The 18,803-nt window shown below is 37.3% G+C and overlaps 1 protein-coding gene across 1 annotated transcript in view; it reads left to right on the top strand.

The window, feature by feature from the left end:
* RANBP17 (RAN binding protein 17) overlaps positions 1 to 18,803 on the top strand; it is a 417,598-nt gene that overhangs the window by 288,649 nt on the left and 110,146 nt on the right. Inside the window, exon 18 of the mRNA XM_012806634.1 lies at positions 14,104 to 14,207. Coding sequence (XP_012662088.1) covers positions 14,104 to 14,207 — 104 coding nt within the window. The remainder of the gene's footprint in view (positions 1 to 14,103; positions 14,208 to 18,803) is intronic.

The following is an 18,803-nucleotide window of genomic DNA, read 5'->3' as shown; positions in this document are numbered from 1 at the left end:
GTCTCACTTACAGAGCACAGGCAGAGTACATGTAGAGTAAATTTAATTCCTAAGTGCCCCTGGATTTTCAGACTGGTAAATAAGTACTGGCTTCGACTTAGTCACCAGCCGCATTAGGCCCTAACAAAGAGAGCCTGTCCTTTGAAGCTTTGAAGCCAGGCCTTGACTTCTCCTCTCTAGCTATGAAGGTCCAGAATGGCATCTTCTTCCAATAGAAGGCTGCTTCATCTACACTGGGAATCTTTTGTTTAGTGCAGCCACCTTCCTCATTTATCTTAGCTAGATCTTTGGGATCACTTGCTGCAGTTTCTCCGTCAGCACTTGCTGCTTTATCTTGCGCTTTTATGTTACAGAAACAGCTTCTTTCCTTAAACCTCATGACCCAACCTGTGCTAGGTGCCAGTTTTTCTTCTGCAGCTTCCTCACCTCTTTCAGCCTTCACAGAATTAAAGAGAGAATTAGGGTCTTAGTCTGGATTTGATTTTGACTTAAGGGAATGTGGGGGCTGGTTTAATCTTCTATCCAGACCATCCAAAACTTTCTTGTATCAGCAATGAAGCAGATTTGCTGCTTTCTTATCATTTGTGTGTTCACTGGAGTAGTACTTTTAATTTCCTTCAAAGAACTTTTTCTGTGCACTCACAACTTGCCTAACCGTTCAGCACAAGGAGGTCTAGCTGTCAACCTATCTCAGCTTTCAACATCCCTTTCTCACCAAACTTAATCATTTCTAGCTTTTGATCTACATACAGTGAGAGATGTGAGACTCTTCTTTTCCCTTGAACATTTAGAGGCCAATGTAGGGTAGTCAACTGGCTTAATTTCAATGTTACTGTGTCTTGAGGAACGGGGAGGAGGAGAGAGATGGAGGAAAGAGTGGTCTTTGGAACAGTGAGAACATAGACAACTTATGTTTTTAGTCCTATAAGTGTACAGTTTATGGTGACCAAAATAATTACAATAGTAACATCAAAGATCATAGATCACCATAACAGATATAACAATAATGAAAAAGTTTGAAATACTGTGAGAATTACCAACATATGACAAAGAGACACAAAGTGAACATATGCTATAGAACAAATGATGCCCACAGAATGGCACAACCCAGGGTACCATTTCAATTTGAAAAATACCCAGTATCTGGGAAGCACAATAAAACAAGATATGACTGTATCTGTGCTTCAGAATGTCATGTTGTACATAATAAATACACACAATTCTTTCTGCTTAAGATACAGTAATTAAAAATGCTAATTGTTGCCTTTGGGAGTAGACCATGGATAAATTTTCCCATGTCCAGTGATTAATATTAGAAAATTTCTATAATGTATTATTATAATGATAAAAAATTAATTTTTTTTCAATTTTTTTTTAATTTTGAAACTAAAGGTAACCAGAACTATCCAGAGATAGACAGTACTTTAGAATGGGCACCTGAGCCTCTCCATTTCCCATATTCAGATAGTATAGGTTAGACCAGTTAATTATGGATACCTGAGAGGGTTCAGTCCATGACCAGATTATCCTTAGAGAATATAATACTGATGATAGTTTTCCTTCCTTTCTCTTGGTAATAGTATATTAGTTGATCCATCAACTTAAATATGAATTTTTTTAATGTGATCATACAAAAGAAGGTAGTTTTATTTTGGACATAAAAGGCATTCAACCTTGAAACAAAAGGTATCTAAACTCCTCATGTTTCACCCCCAGTTTATTTTTATGCTTTCCAACAGAATAAATCACCAGAAAGACAAACAGCCAAAAGTTGAAAGAAAAGCAACTAGAATGATTAAGGAGCTTTGTGGGATTGATTTCTAAGAAAAGATTAAAAGAACTATGTATGTATAACTTGGCTAAGTGACAACTAGGGCTAGAGGCAAAGAGAACTGTCTATAAATATTTGAAGAGTGTAAACCAGTCATGCAAAACCCAATCAAATGCTACCTTAGGCAAGTGGGAGATCTGAGTGACAGCTTTGCATACTGCACACTGGCCTGTTTTATCTCTTGGCTACTGCCTTGGAGAAAGGAGGAACAGCACCAGATTCCGTCATTGTTCTCAACAAATTTAGAGAGTGTGGTCCACTGAACTCTAGGCATACTGGGCCCTGGCCTCAAGAAGCTTGCCTTCTTGTTTTCCCAGTTGTCCAAGCAAAAAGAACTTGAAGCTCTTGTCTAGACTTAACTTTATTTCCCAAGCCTTAAAAATTCTCCTCTACTAACCCTATCTCACAGAGTAAAAGAAGTGGGAAAACTAAAGTTAGAAATTTCTGTAGGAGATTTTTTAGAAACAGGTTCTTGTGACTCACATTTTCAGGACCTGGAAGTGGGTTAGTATTTCCTTCCTCCTGTGGTCATCACAGACAAGGGATCCCCACCCCAACGTAAACAGGATAGCACTATCAGAGCCTGAACCCAGCACAGACTCTGTATTCGCAGTATTACTGCACTTACAACTGCATTGATAATTGATATTTATGATGATAGAAAGACCTTGCATTGCACACTTTTTGATGATAAATTTGCTTTTATTTTGTATTATTTAATATAAACTGGGTGAGGCATGAGAAACTAAAGTCAACAACATATATAATTTGAATTATAGGATTTTATTAGGTTTCTAAGGATTAAATTCCTTTGAAATATTTAACCAATGACAACTTAAAGTATAAATTGGTGTTTTTCAGTTCAAAGTTTTTTTAAAAAATTAAGTATCTTTTACATTACAAGCACTCTATGGACTTTGTGAGGGACACAGAGATAGGCCATGGTGGAAGTGGCTGGTGCACAGTAGGTGCTCAGTATATGGCAGTTGAATCTGGATATAGATATAATTAAAAACCATAGCAGTTACCCTCATGGAACTTTTCCATATTTGAAAAGAAACTCTTTCCTTACTTATCGGTGGTTTTCACTATTTTAAATAATGAAACGTGTATTAGAAACATCAGGTAATGATTTGTGGCATAAATTACAAGTGCCTCTTTCCCTTATTAAGAACCAGAGTTGCTCTTCTCAAAACACGTTGAGCTTGTTCAGGGTATGAACTTTGTCTTTTTCATATTTTTCTAACAACAGTCAGTGGGTCCATGTTGTACGTGCTCAGGAAGTGCTTGTTGAATGAATAACAAACAAGGATACAGTAACCAAGATTCCATTATCCTGGCTCCTGAAATCAGCTCTTATTGCCAGGTTCTCTCTGGAAATAGCTTTGATCGTTGGTCTCATCAAGACAAAACAAATCAAGTAGGCTGATTACTTTCACAAGTGATTAGCTACATTTGGCGACTCTTATGCCCGATTAATCGCTTTTTTCTCTCTGTTCAGAGTGTTATTACTTTATAGACAATGACTTGTTGAGTGTTGTTGAACACCGTTTTTATTATTTGAAGCCTTGTCTCACAGACTAGGTTGACTGGAATGTTGCTGTCAGAATTTCTGTATATATGGCTTGATAGTTTTCTGTGTTCACTGTCGCAGAAACAAGGAAGAAAAACATAGTATTCTTGTCAAGAGCAGTACAGATTCATGTATTGACTGAAAGGAATAAAATTATTAGGTAATGAGAATCTTTCTCAAACAAAAAAATCTTTGAAGATAAACTTTTTATGTCACTGATTTTGTGGGTGTAAGAACCTACTTGTTTGAAAAAGCATTGGATGTGATTCTTGGATTGAAATATAAAGCATATTCTAATTGAATCCTATGAAATAAATTGAATATGTTTTCTGTGTAAGCCATGCACATTGCAGTGATTAGAGAAGGGGAAAGAAATTGGGTGTCACATTAATTGGTATTTACTTTGAAATGCATTTTGGTTTCTATTCAATAATTTGCACTTTGTATGAATTTAATTAGTTGGTGTGTGCCTCAGGTTGTATTTCAGATGAAAATGGGAGGTGGGGGAGGTTGACAATAAACAGTTGTACTATTTTATCAAATTACTTTAGCTAAACTAGACAAAATGTTCACTTGTATAAAGAAGAGAACTGAAAGGATTTTATCATTAGAATGACAGTGTTTCAAAAAACGTAAGTCAAGAGATACTGGCACTGCTATTTTTATATTCTAAGTAACTACCAAAATGAACACAAAAAGTCCCTTTACAAGATAGCACACGTGCAGAAAAAAAATGGGTGACCCACAATATGTGCATGCATGTCAGCCCTTCTAAGGATCACTTAAAGTTCCCTAGGTTATTTAAAATTAACTTTGTCAATCTAATAAACTAAAGGAAATATAGTATTACCTGAGCCAATAAATGGAGCCCTTCCAGGGAGCCATTCAGTATAAAATACTTGAATAAATAAAAACTTCCTATTTTGTTTAATTTGAATGGAGGTGAATTTAGTTGACAAATATTATAGAGGGGAAGTGTGGAAAAGAGCTTTCATTTTATGGACAGCTAAAAATTTTTAGTTTTATGAACCACAAATTGGAAATTGCCTGGTGTCACCACCAGTTGTTTTTCCTTGGATTTCATGCTTGCACCTTATGTTGAACTGCGTAGATGAGAAGCATGTGGATAGGCTTTGAGAGAGCAGTACATTCCTCGGGTATTTTATACTCGAAGGAGCAGTCATATTTTTAATACCCAGGGAGATACTAATATTAAAATGGTACTTACGGATGAGTAAGAGGTAGTTCTGTGTTTGGGGCACAGGTAGCACCATACTGATACAGTTTTGTGGCTTATAACAGGTAATAGGGACCTTAACATAGCACTAACTTAAATTTGAGAAATTTTAAATAGTAAATGACAAATAAAAAGGGAAGAGAATTTTAGAAGTGGCTACTAAAGATAGAAGTAAAATTACACAGGGAAAGGAAATTCTCTTTGTTTATTAATAATAGCTAACATTTGTTCAGAAATTTTGAGTTTGCAAACCACTGTCACAGCATCATCCTATGTGATCTTTATAACAGTCCACATGAAGTTATAACAGTCCACATGAAGTAGGGATTATTCTACTGTTTCTCTGTTAGGAAAGTGAGACTCAGATTACATGACTTGCCCAAGGTCAGTCATATAAGTGGTAGCCCTTTGACCACATATTTTCATCCACTATTTCTAAACTGTTACTTCACCTTTCACCTTCTCAATCAATTAAAAAATGTAACTTTTTCTTCTCAATTTTTATTTGCTCTGTTTGGACCAAATGATTGATTTGGGGCTTGCTAATAATGAAAAGAAAGAAGAAAGATTACTTTCTAAACTCCTATGAAATAAGCAAAGTCATGTTTATTAGTTGCCTTATATAGCTATATTACAGTTAGTGAAAGTCAAATGTAATTTTAAAAATTTGTTATTATATCTAGTAATTGGCCAAAGCATATTTCTTCTCATGGCAAAAGGATCACAGAGGTAGATATTCCAAGAAGATTTAGCAAGTGAGACACTTGATCAGAAATAGCTAATATTCTGATAAATAGGAGCATCAGTTTATCAATATATCACCTGTGTACATGAGTTGGCAGGGACTATAGACATGAGAGGGTAGGATGGGAAAGTGGGCAGTAAGGGGTAAAGAAGCAGCGGAAAATACTTAAAATCTATAATGAGATAATTAAGACTAATTAGCTGGCCCGGTAGGCAGAAGGCAGCCCATTAAGTCTGGATCCAGTTTTAATAACTTACCTGGTTTTGAAGGTAGGGAGTCCAGAGCATACCAGGGGGTGAGATGCTTCATGGATGAGATTTTAGGGTGGGTTTCTGAGAAAAGGAGCAACAGTAGTCTGCAGTGGGCAGTGTATTTTTCTTCTGGGATCTGAAATAAACATTCTGGTTCCCTAAGGAGAGGGATTATAGACAACTTCAGTTTTCTCATCTATTAAATGGAGATACCTACTTTGACAAGTTGTTAACACAGTTTAAATAAGATAAAGATGACTGGGCACCATGGCTCATGCCTTAATCCTAGCAACTCTGGGAGGCCCAAGCAGGATGATCGCTTGAGCTCAAGAGTTTGAGACCAGCCTAACCAAGAACAAGACCCCCATCTCTACTACAAAAGAAGAAAAGAAAGAAAGAAAGATAAAGATATGTACAAGGGCCTACAACAATTCTTATTACAAAGCAAGTTCTTAGAAAATATTAATTAAGAAACAAACCTATTGAGAGTACAATTAAAAGCACTGACTGACTGCCCCTGGGACCTCATAATAAGGCAAGTTCAGTGCTCTTAATGCATCTACTCTACCCTCAGTACTTGCAGCTATTATTTCCCTGTAGAAACAAGAGCTGATGACACTTTCTGACTGATACTAAAATATCCTGTCCTGCCTGAAGCCACAAGTCATTTCAGAGCCAGCTGAAACTCCTAAGCAGTTTAGAGGGAAACTGAAATGAAAACCAAGTCTTACTATAATAAAACTGTAGGGGTGCTGTTCTCATGAAGCATTGGGAAATAGGTGATATGGGCCTAGACCTACAAAAGTCTCTTCTCAGATCACCCATTGTTACTTGGTTTGGAATGGGTCATTTTCTGTACCTAGTTTGTTCTATATCCTATGTTTCCTTGTTTGTCCCTCCTCTTAACCAGAGTGTCATAACAGGAGACCTATTATTACTGCTGTAACAAATTACTACAAGTTAGTGGTTTAAACAACAAAAATGGATTATTTTACGGTTCTGGAGGTTAGATATCTGAAATGGGCCTCAGTAAGCAAAAGTCAGGGTATCAACAGGGTTTTCTGTTCCTTCCTGGATGCTCTGAGGATGAATCTGTTCCCTTTTCTCTTGCAGCTTTTAGAGCAATGGTTCTCAACCTTCCTAATGCCACGGCCCTTTAATACAGTTCCTGTGGGTCGCGACCATAGGTTGAGAACCGCTGTTAGAGACTACCTGCTTTCCTTGGCGCATGGCTCCCTTTCTCCAAAAAACATCAGTCAGAGTCCTCATGCTACCATCTTTGTGGTTCTCCCACATCTACTTCTCTCTCTTCCAGTTTCAGGGTCCCTTGAATTATTATTGGATCCAACCCAGAATAATTTTCGATTTTAATGTCAATTGACTAGCAATTTTATTTCTCCTTTATCTTAACCTAACACAGGTTCCAAGGACTTAAGAAGGGAGTTGATCCTTATTCTGCCTTCCATGCTTATTATAGCTATTGCCAAAGTGTTTCACACAGTACTTATATAATGAATTCTCAGTAACTGTTGGCTACCATCATTTATAATTACCTTAATTATCTCCTTGCCATTTACCCAACTCCCCAGTAATCCTGCAGCTATTTGCATTCAGATTTGAGGAAATGAGAAGTTTCACTGTTGTGTATTCATTTGGGAGGGAAACATACCCAGATTTTTCTTGTGGGTTTTTTTTTGTTTTTGTTTTAGGATTCACATGCTATAAAATTGGCCCTTTTAAAGTGTACAGTTCAGCAACACTTGGTGTTTATTTACAAGGTTGTGCAACCATCACCATTACTTAATTCCAGAACATTTTCATCACCCTACAAAGAAACACTATGTTTAAGTAGTGACTCCTCTTTCCTCCTCTCCCATTCCTATAAACCACTAATCTGCTTTCTGTCTCTATAGATTTGCCTGTTCTGAACATTTCATATAAATGGAATTATATAACATGTGGCTTTGTGTCTACCTTCTTTCACTTAGTGTAACGTTTTCGGGGCTTAACATGGATCAGTACTTTGTTCTTTTCTTTGGCTAAATAATATCCCAGTGTATGCACGTACCGTATTTTGTTTATTCCTTCATCAGTAGATGAATACTTGTGTTGTTCCTACCTTTTGCCCTTTATAAACTAATGTTGCTATGAACATTTGCATACAAGTTTTTGTGTGAACAATGTGCTTTCATTTCTCATGAGTAAATACCTAGGAGTAAAATTGCTGGGTTGAACAAGAACTCTAACTTTTTGGGTAACTGTCAGAATGTTTTCCACAGTGGGTCACCACATTACATTGGTTGTACCATTCTATATTCCTACCACTTGAGGATTTTATTTGTTTGTTTTTGAGACCATCTTACTTTGTCACCTCGGTAGAGTGCCATGGCATCATAGTTCACAGCAACCTTAAACTCTTGGGCTTAAGCAGTTCTCTTGCCTCAGCCCTCCTGAAGCTGGGGCTGCAGGCGCCCGCCACAACGCCTGGCAAATTTTTTTTTTTGCAGTTGTCATTTTAGCTGGCCTGGGCTGGGTTTGAACCCACCAGCCTCAGTGTATATGGCTGTTGCTACAGACGCCAAGCCCCACTTGAGGTTTTAAACCATACAAAATAGTAAGTGAAGTGTCCTACAAACAAATTGTTAGCAAACATATTAAAAGAGTTGTTACTGTATTTTAATGTGACTTCTCTGAGATCAGAAAATGTTAGAAACTTACAGAATGAATAATTTTTTGTCAAATCATAGACTTGGAAACCCAGTGAGGTGACTGGCTTTGGGTTTTACCTAAAAGCCAAAGAACTTATCATTTCTATGTATGCACGACTGAGAATTTATCACTTATGTTAATATTTACTTTTCCTAATGGTAACAAATATATTAGTGAATAAATTGGCACTTCACTTCCAAATCATGTTGGTTTCTAGATCTATATCTTGTTAGAAAACAAAACTGCCAGTTTTAATTATTTACAACACGATGATGTTATACATTTAGCATTCTAAATATATGGCTCCATGCTTGAATATGAACTCTTAAGAGAGTGTGCTCATGTTTTCCCCTTTCACATCAAAAACACTAAATGATGGCTCGGCACCTGTGGCTCAAGCGGCTAAGGCATCAGCCACGTACACCTGAGCTGGCGGGTTTGAATCCAGCCTGGGCCCATCAAACAACAGTGACGGCTGCAACCAAAAAATAGCCAGGTGTTGTGGTGGGCACCTGTAGTCCCAGCTACTTGGGAGGTGGAGGCAGAAGAATTGCTTGAGCCCAGGAGTTGGAGGTTGTTGTGAGCTGTGATGCAACAACACTCTACTCAGGGCAAAAAAAAAAAAAAAATAGTAAATAATACCTCTATGGGTAATACAAATGAGGAAAAAATTTTGCTAGTTGTTGAATAAAGTTGTTTGCATGATATAAATAGTAATGTGCAGTTCTCCAACTTTGGTGATACAATATACCATGTTGCAAGAACAGAGGAACAGTACTAACAGTGTTGTAATAATGCATCAGCATCTCACATTTGCCATCTTGAAGCTGAAATGATCGCCTAGGAATTCCATTTCCCTTATTAGAATCAAACTGATTGTTCTTCACCCTCTTCTGACTTTATGCAGCTCCAAATTCACCATTCTGTTACACTAATTTTATCCCCACCTCTGATGCCTTCTACCCCGTCAGAGGCATAGAAAGAAGAGCAATAGCTTGGGAATAAAGCACACCTGCCTAACGGGAGATCCTAGTTCACTGGCATTTTCCAGCTGGAGGATGTTAGGCAAGCTACTTCACTCCTTTGAACCTCTCTGCTCACATGTAAAATGAAGGAAATCATACAATTTCCTGGGATTATGACCCTTAGTGACTTGCAACAGTGCTTTGAACATACTAAAAGCCACCTAAGTGGTTTTTAAATAAATAAAGTACCAAATTCATTGCCTGTATGTAAGTACTCAGGAAATATCTGCTATAAATACTTTTTGAGTGACAGACCCTATTCAAGGCACTAGGGATAGAGCCATGATCAAAATAAACCTAATTCCTTCCCCAGGGAGCTTATATTATAGTAGAGAGGATAAACAATAAATGAATATATAAACTAGTAGCCAGTAATACTAAGCCCTATAAGAAAGTGAAGCCCATTATGGGATTAGAATGTGATGGGGGTTGTGCTGTGGGTACCTTTTTAAATAGGATGGTCAGGGAAGGCCTCTCTGAGAAAGTGACATTGAAATAGAATTGCTGTTCACATTACTGTTTTTAGTATTTTCTCCTTCATTTCTCCCTGTGCATTTTTGTGGTTTGTCTTTTATGCTCCTCTTGTTCCTGTTTGCTCCAAATTTGACTGGAGAAAGATGTAAAGTTAGAAAGGTTTTTGATCTGTAGCTCAGAATATTAAGTGAGGGGTTGAAATGTTAAAATTTTGAACTTGTCTTTGTTCTGAGTAAACATCCTTACCTTGGGAAGCTTTGTTTCCGAATGAAGTGTATTGGGCTGTCAATCTTGTAGTCATACTTCATTTGATTACCATAATCACGTCTCTTAGTCTGTATTAAACTCAAGACAACAAAAATGCTAATGGCTATCATTTATTAAGCACCCAGGCACTGAGTGAGAGGGGTTACAGATGTTTTGTCATTTATTTAATCCTCACAGCTAACTTCATAGAGTAAATATTATGTCTCTTAATTATAGATGAGGACACTAAAGCTTATATGAGTGAAGTGACTTCACCCAAAACCAGATAGCTAACAGTAGCAAGGCCAGGATTCAGGCTTAGGTAAACTTTCTGATTTTAAGCCATTCAGTCTTTGCAGCACCCATGTCGGCCTACAGTGATAATTATCACTAATTTCATTAATTATTCCACATTTAGAAAACACTTTGTCTTAGAAGAGTAAAATTACACGGCTTAAATATAATGTGCATATATATTATGTATTTGGGATTTGGTAATGTTTGCTTCAATTATTTATTGTGTTAATCTATATCAGGTGTTAAAAAAATAAGATTTTTTTTTTTAATTTACCTTTATTAAGTAACTACTTCTCATTCAAACACAGTATTTCCCTAATATACTAGGCACTGTTCTAGGTACTGGTACTACAGTATAATACTAGGACACCACTAATGTTTATTAAGCATCTTCCGGTTTTCATATATTATAACACTTAATCTTTACAATAACTGTCAAAGATAGATATTTTTATCCTTATTTTATAGCTGAGGAAACTGAGGCACTGGTGATTAGTTAAATAGTCCAAGTTAAGTAATACATAGTGGAGTCAGACACCTGGGCCTGTATACTACATTGTTCTCCTCTGCTGAGAAACACATAGATGCCCAGTTTTAACTCTTCAGAAGCTAATGTGAAGAAAACTATCAGTGTATGCTGGTAGAACTAATAATTTATATATACACATTATAAATTTTATTTCATTTAATCCGCATAGTAATCCTGATTAAATAGTGGTAGTGGTGATATAATATAAGTGGTATTACCGGTGTTATTAGATATATGCTTGAATATATCTTTGATATCTGCAATTCAAAGCAGACTGATACTGAGACAAAAAGCTATGAGAATCCGCAGGGAGAAGGGAAAATACTTGATTGGAGAGGGAGAGCTTAGCTAGATATTGGGAAAGATATTATTTGACCTGGGCCTTGAAAAATAGGAGTAGCATCTGTATAGGTCTCATGTTATCACCAGTTGACGAGAAAGGTCTATCTCTGAAGAATAATTTGGTCCCATAGCCAAATGGCAGACTATGGATGGTAATTTGGTCTGCCTTATTCTTTACTCAGGACCTTGACTCTTCCTTGTCTACAGTAGTGCATCAGGAAGGACTCATTGGCCTTTTAGCATCTCTTTGCTAAGTCCCAGATGCTCTTTGGCTCCTCAAACAAAATACATGAAGTTGAAGAGAAAAGAGGCATCACAGAAGATCAGATCAGCCACTTTACAAGTCAAAGAATCTACCATGATCTCAGTTTCCATTTGTTTAAAGTGATGTATATGACTCAGTACCCATAGCTCAGTGGTTAGGGTGCTGGCCACATGCATCGGGGCTGGTGGGTTCGAACCTGACCCAGGCCTGCTAAACAACAATGACAACAACAAAAACAAAATAGCCCGGCTTCGTGGTGGGAGCCTATAGTCCCAGTTCACAGTAAAGTATAGACCAATGTTCCTCAAACATTTGCAGACATCTGCATCACCTGGAGGGCTTGTTAAATAAAACAAAATTGCTGGAGCCCACCCCTCAAGTTTCTGATTCGGTAGATCTGGGATGGCACCTGGGAATTTGTATTTAAGAAGTTTGAAGGTGATGCTGATGCTGCTAAACTTTGAGGACCATTGGTCTCTTCTCTGAGAATTTCTTTCCTCTTTAATGCTCTGTTTATTTTATTTTATTTTATTTTATTTTGAGACACAATCTCCCTATGTTGCCCTCGGTAGAGGGCCGTGGCGTCACAGCTCACAGCAACCTCAAACTCTTGGGCTTAAGTGATTCTCTTGCCTCAACCTCCCAAGTAGCTGGGACTACAGGTGCCCACCACAACGCCCAGCTATTTTTGAGTGCAGTTGTCATTGTTGTTTAGCAGGCCCTGGCTGGGCTTGAACCCGCCCACTTGGGTATGTGGCTAGTGCCCTACTCACTAAGCTATGGGTGCCGAGCCAATGCTCTGTTTAGAAACTCTACTAATAGCATAGAAGTCAAGAGGTCTGAATCATACATTTCCATCTCCAACTAAATATGCCACCGGGGAAGCACCTTTGGCTCAGTGAGTAGGGCAGTGCCCCATGTATCAAGGGTGGCGGGTTCAAACCCAGCCCCAACCAAACTTCAACAACAACAAAAAAATAGTTGGGCATTGTGGCGGGCACCTGTAGTCCCAGCTACTTGGGAGGCTGAGGCAAGAGAATCGCCTAAGCCCAAGAGCTGGAGGTTGCTGTGAGCTGTAACGCCATAGCACTCTTCCGAGGGCAAAAAGTAACACTCTGTCTCTAAATAAATAAATAAATAAATATGCCACTGTAAGCAGGGCACTTACCCTTTCTCTGCCTGTTTTCTTCATCAGTAAAGTAGGGCTTATAGGACCCTGTGGCATAGGTTGAATTAGTGGATTCAATCTTATGTTTAAAAGAGCCTCACCTTGAAAAGAATACTTTATAAATTTATTAGTTGTGCATATCCATGTGTGAAGATTCTGCTTTGACAGAATCCTTGAGGAAACTGTAGTCTACGTTTAAAGTGAAAAATCCGTGTGCTGTGGCTCACTCCTATAATCCTAGCACTCTGGGAGGCCAAGGCAGGTAGATTGCCTGAGCTCAGGAGTTCAAGACCAGCCTGAACAAAGTGAGACTCCGTTTTCACTGAAAATAGAAAAACTAGTCAGATATTGTAGGGGGCACCTGTAGTCCCAAATAATCAGGAGGCTAAACCAAGAGGATTGCTTAAGCCTAGGAGTTTGAGGTTCCTGTGGGTTCTAATGCCATGACATTCTACGCAGGATGACTGAGTGAGACTTTGTCTCAAGACAAATAAAAAATAGGCTGGTCACAGTAGCTCATGGTTGTAATTCTTGCACTCTGAGAGGCCATGGTGGGTGGATTGCCTGAACTCAGGAGTTCGAGACCATCCTGAGCCATAATGAGACTCTGTCTCTAAAATTGGAAAACTCATTGGGTATTGTGGTGAGCACCTGTAGTCCCAGCTCCTTGGGAGGCTGAGGCAAAAGAATCGCTTGAGCCCAAGAGTTTGAGGTTGCTGTGAGCTATGATGTTACAGCACTCTACCAACAGTGACAAAGTAAGACTCTGTTTTTAAATAAATTAATTAATTAAAGTGAAAATTAATAGGAAATGTCTTCTCCATAAAGAAAAAGACTTCTCTGTTTAAGAAGTGTACCATGGAAAATGTACTCAAAACCCAAATGACCCCTAAGCAACCACATCCTTTTTGTCAGATAAAGTTTCCCTGCCATTTTTTTTAGCAAATTAATGTTTTAAAACGAACATAAATAAAAGAGGATAATAACTTAGAGCTATCTGGGCACCTGAGTCTGTGAGCCCTTTAGGACTTGGCACCTAAAGAGAAGGGAAAAAAAAGATCCTTGTCTCTGAGGCTTTGCGTACCTTCCTTGAGGCATTAGGGAAGCAAGCTCTGGGGTCCCACAGCTAAAAGGCTGAGATGCCTGGGGCATGAATCTGTTAGATCCAATAAAGAGTCGGGGGAAAAAACGGCTGGTAAGTAATTTTGCTGTTTCATTTGGTGCAAAAGAAAAGGCAAAACACCAGAATATTCAATGAGCCATAGCACAGAATGTGTAAATGCAGGCTGACCCCTCCTCAGGACTACATTTTAGTAATGTACCCCTAAGTCCAAATGAAGCAAGCAGTGCTGAGGCTAATGTCCAGTAACAGGCATTTTAAACCATGGTGACCTTTTTGTTTCTGTGATAGGTGAAGATGAGGATGAATTTGAGAATTTCATGCTGCCTCTTACAGTTGCTTTTGAAACAGTATTACAAATATTCAACAACAACTTTAAACAGGAAGATGTAAAGGTAGGTTTTTCCCCAAATATGAGGAGAGACAATTTTGCTCTTCTCTTTCTGAAAAGGTTTTGCATTTGTGTGTATGTTGTGCCTTGGTCAGACCTGCTTTCCCAGTTGCATGTGTCTTTGAGTTGTACTTTTCACTTAAGCACTTTTCTCGTTTCTTATACAAATGGACTTTGAGGTTAGCGAGTGGTTTTGGACAGTCAGTTCATGATTAGATGGTACAGATTTGTCTCTTGTGTCAGTTATTATCTTTAATTGAACATTTCTCGTGGGTACACCATTTTAAACATTCCTATTCCCTCATCCACCCTGCACTCTTGTTTCAAAATATATATAGGGAGGAATACACAAACATGCACATGCTAAAACTATGTCTCTAAATATTTTTTTAAACAAGAATTTATATAAATCAAGACTTTATTAAATGGCTAGGCATATATGTATAAATAGGAACTGGTCTTTGAAGTATTGCATTCTTAAACTGAACAAAGTGATTAGGATAACTGATAGCTAAATAAGGTTTTTATGTGCCTGTGGGAGCCATATTAGGATTGATTTGACAAGTCAGTTCAGCTGTGGCAACAGTCATAATATCTAAGACAACATTATGTTTTATTAGTAAAATCCTTAAGTGTAGCAAGCTGTCTGTGACAAAACAGCCCCATATTTTAAGGTGGGGGATGGGTAGCACAAGCCCTGCTAAATAGAAATAGTATCTCCTGAAATTATAATGTATCAAGGCTATATTAAATAGACTGACACCAATTATTATTTTTAAAAGACTAATAAATGTACTCCAGAGAATGTGGACACTTTTGTTGGTGATGCTTGGGTTGCATATTTAATTGTTATTTGAAATACATTGGAAATATCCACCTCTTTTGCAAGGCTTCTCTTCTTTTTACCAAAAAAAAAAAAAAAAAGAAAAGAAAAGCAGTAAGAAGCCAAAGAGAAAAATGGTGATCTTTGATGATTATTTTTACATAATTGTTCTACCAAAAATTAACTTGCCAAATGCTGTATCTTTTTACTTAAAACTGAATTTTTTTAAATAAATATTTATCAATTTGGCATAGTCACAGAATTATTAACTTGCCAAATGCTGTATCTTTTTACTTAAAACTGAATTTTTTAAATAAATATTTATCAATTTGGCATAGTCACAGAATTTTAAAACCAAAAGGCTCTTACAGATTTTCTCTGATTATAGTCTTCCTGAAATTCTTCACCTGCGTTTCCACCCAGGTTAGCAATACCTTTGGATGTCTTCCAGAGACTTTTAAGATCAACAGAAATCTTCATAGCTTTAAAGTGGCTTTTGATGCCCTTTATCAAAAAGATGCAATGAAGTTCAAAAACATCTTTGTAAAATTGCATCTGTCTCATTTGAAGATTTCATTATATAACAAACCCGTTTTGATGGAATCCCATCTAAACCATCTTCCTAGAGTCATTTTTAATGGAGTTTCAGTGATGTATCCCTAAACCAGCAAGTTCTTAACGACCCTGGAAAGTGACTGCTTGATTACACTTTAACGGTATTTGCAAATAAAATCACAAGTAATTAAGGGGAAATCTCCAGGCTTTTGAGCAAGTTTGATGCATGATAACTGCCTGATTCAGCTTCATCTAGAGTAATGCTGTGTAGGCAACAGCTACTGAGATCAATAGCAACGTAATGATAGTGGCAGAATTAAGTGAGTAACCTGAGAACTGTGCCTCAGAATGCATGCAGCTGCCACGAACCAAGGCCACACAGTGCACTCGATGCTTCCGTCCTAAATGTTCATCAAAAGACGCCCTGCAGGAAAATGGAGTTAGATGCTCTTTATTGCTGATCGTGTCTCTTGCCACATTTATCAGGGAAATTGGATTAGCAGTTGGCAGCTGCAGGTAGACAAGATTCTGCAGTGATTAAATATGCAGCTTGGCTGCATTTGTTGTGACAGACCTTTAGTAAATTCTACTGTAAGCACCATCTGTCTAATTTGTATAAAGAAAACTTGGTGCTTTAAGCTACCTATAAAGAACTAAATCTGTTGCTTTATCATAAACAAAACTTTTGCACTAAATGCTTTTAAATGTAATTTATTAGGTTAAGGCTATTTTTCTATCATGATGAATAAATAATACATGCAAAAGTGCTTTCAGGTACTTCATTTTGTAAGTACTAGAGATAAAAACATTTCTGTTTTGTTCTTCAATAAAGTATTTAGTATTCCAATCCACAGGAGGTAATGCTGTTAAAATATCTCTATGAAAATGCCGCAGGACTGCCAAATTCATTTAATTTGCAACCCTTCCCAGGATCTTCTGACTCCCTATTTATAGAAATTATTCAAATGCAGATTTCAGGATGAACTTAAACATGAAGGACCTGTGTTGCCAAATTGAAATATAGTTGTGAGGGGAGAAAATGCTACAAAACTGTTAAATTTATGGCTTTGTTTTCTTACTTAGTTCTAATAAAATTGAAGAGAACATTGAATTTTTGTCTTAGGTTTTTCTTTATAAAATAAGGGGAGAAAGAAAGAAAATTCATGACAGATCCTGGCTTTACACTGTTATTTCAAAATATGTGTTTTTCCCCCTATGATTGTATCTATGGTAAAATATAGTCCAATACACCCCTGACTCATGCATCATTTTTGAATTGGCCATGACATCATCAGTTTTAAAGAAAATGAATGAAAACTTCTCAGAGGCAGAGGAGCAGTTAAATAGGAACCTGCTATCTTTAGTCCTTTCGTAAAAACTCCACAATGTTAAATTATTTAAAATCCTTGATTTTCAGCATGCGCACATTAAAAGTTTTCGCACTAAGTGCCAAATGTTGCAAACAGCACTTTAACAGAATGATTTTGCTTTGATCCCTGTAGCAGTTCCTGAATAATTTATCACAGGTTATTGCCTTAATTCTGGAGAGGGATAGAGCAATAAAGGCAGATGAAAACACTCCAGTTGAAACACCTTGGGGCCTGCTCATTCCTCTGACACGGCTCTTTTGTTGGAACTATTTAGAGGTTATTAAGATGTGTCTTCAGAATTAAGAGTATGCTGTAAGGATGAAGACAGCCATCTTAATTCTAAAGACAAAGCACAATGACCCTTCACCTTCTTTTTCTTTGTTGTTATTATATAGTAGAATTATGAGGATAATATTATAGCTGCCCCCAGTAGTGCCACTACAGTAAAGGGTCTGTCAGACTTTCCATTAGAAACCCTGTTTTGGGGGTCAGGGTGGAAGGAGCCTTGTTTCAGCTGTTTCCCAGCCCATTCATCTCACACTTGGCACACAGACAACTGTTCACCATGCAGCAGACTGAAGCACTCAGCAGTTTCTCGTTGAATTATCCTAAAAAGAATCCATAGGCCTAAATCCCCAGGCCTATCCCACCCTCCTAAAACAGCCTCACTAAAAATACAGGAGCCTCTTACTCTTCAGATCAATCTAGAACCTAGAGTTGACCAAGGCAACTTTTAAAAAAACCTCTTTGTACTGTTTTAAATGAGATAGTAAACTGTGGGTCCGCTTCCTCCAGAATTTCAATAAGATTAACCTGTCACGAACCCATTCCCTAAGAATTCATAGGGTAATAGGCATACAGCATAGCACACAGGAGAACCCAGAGAACCAGTTGAACGGCAGCATAAAGTCCTAGAACCTATTCCCCATGAATTCGTGGCATAGTAGGTGTTTATCATAGCACACAGGAAAACCAAGAGAACCAATGGAATAGGAGTGTAAGGTGCTAGAACCTTTTCCCTATGAATTCATGGCATAAAAGGCTGCTGTAAAAAACAAACAAACAAAAAAAACAGATTCCTCTCTCAAATTATTTAGTAGCCTGGTTTAATTAATAGTTTTTCTGTGTTGTGGCCAGAGCTGGGTATATTTTGGCTATTGAGAAAATACTTTCTTAGTGTTGTTTGTGTGTCTGTGCAAATTATTATAGTATTTGATGCTGCTTTGAGATAAACGGTATTGTTTCAGTGTAAGAAATGTTTCTTATTCACATTAACATTGCATTTTTTCCTCAGTTGGATTTATTTTAAATACACATTTATTTATCACATGCTTCTGCTCTATAGTAACATTTTATAAAAGAATACATTGATGTAATTTCATACCACATTTTACAACATTAAAAAAACATATATTCAAGTCAAATACAGCGTTTCTATTAACTTGGCATCTTTTAAAGAAGAAAAAAATTGAGATAATTCAAAAATTAACCTTTTGTGTATAATGAGGATAGTTGAAGGTATTATAGTAAAATAAAAAATAAAACTAATGGTTCCTATTATGAATTTTAGAATTAAATGATGGCTATCTCATGTGTATGTGAAAGCTTAAGGTTATTTAAAGAATAGCCTGAAACTTGTAAGTTCCTGTATTAAAAATAGAACAAAAAGGCAAAAACATAGGGTGAATAGAAAGACTGCAAAGCCTAGTACTCAGAATAGAATTGTTCAAAGAAGGCTTCTTAGAAGAGATATTTTCTTCTAGCTGTGAAGAATGTGGCAGGCTGAGAAAGAAAGAAACCAGTCTAGCAGTCCAGGTAGTGAAAAAAGGCCATAGAAAAAGGCCAAAAAAAA

Source organism: Otolemur garnettii, unplaced genomic scaffold (assembly GCF_000181295.1).
Source record: "Otolemur garnettii isolate 467f Iridium unplaced genomic scaffold, OtoGar3 scaffold00003, whole genome shotgun sequence".
NCBI lineage: Eukaryota > Metazoa > Chordata > Mammalia > Primates > Galagidae > Otolemur > Otolemur garnettii.
Note: the sequence above shows the minus strand (reverse complement) of the source record. Positions and strands in the feature narration are given on the sequence as shown.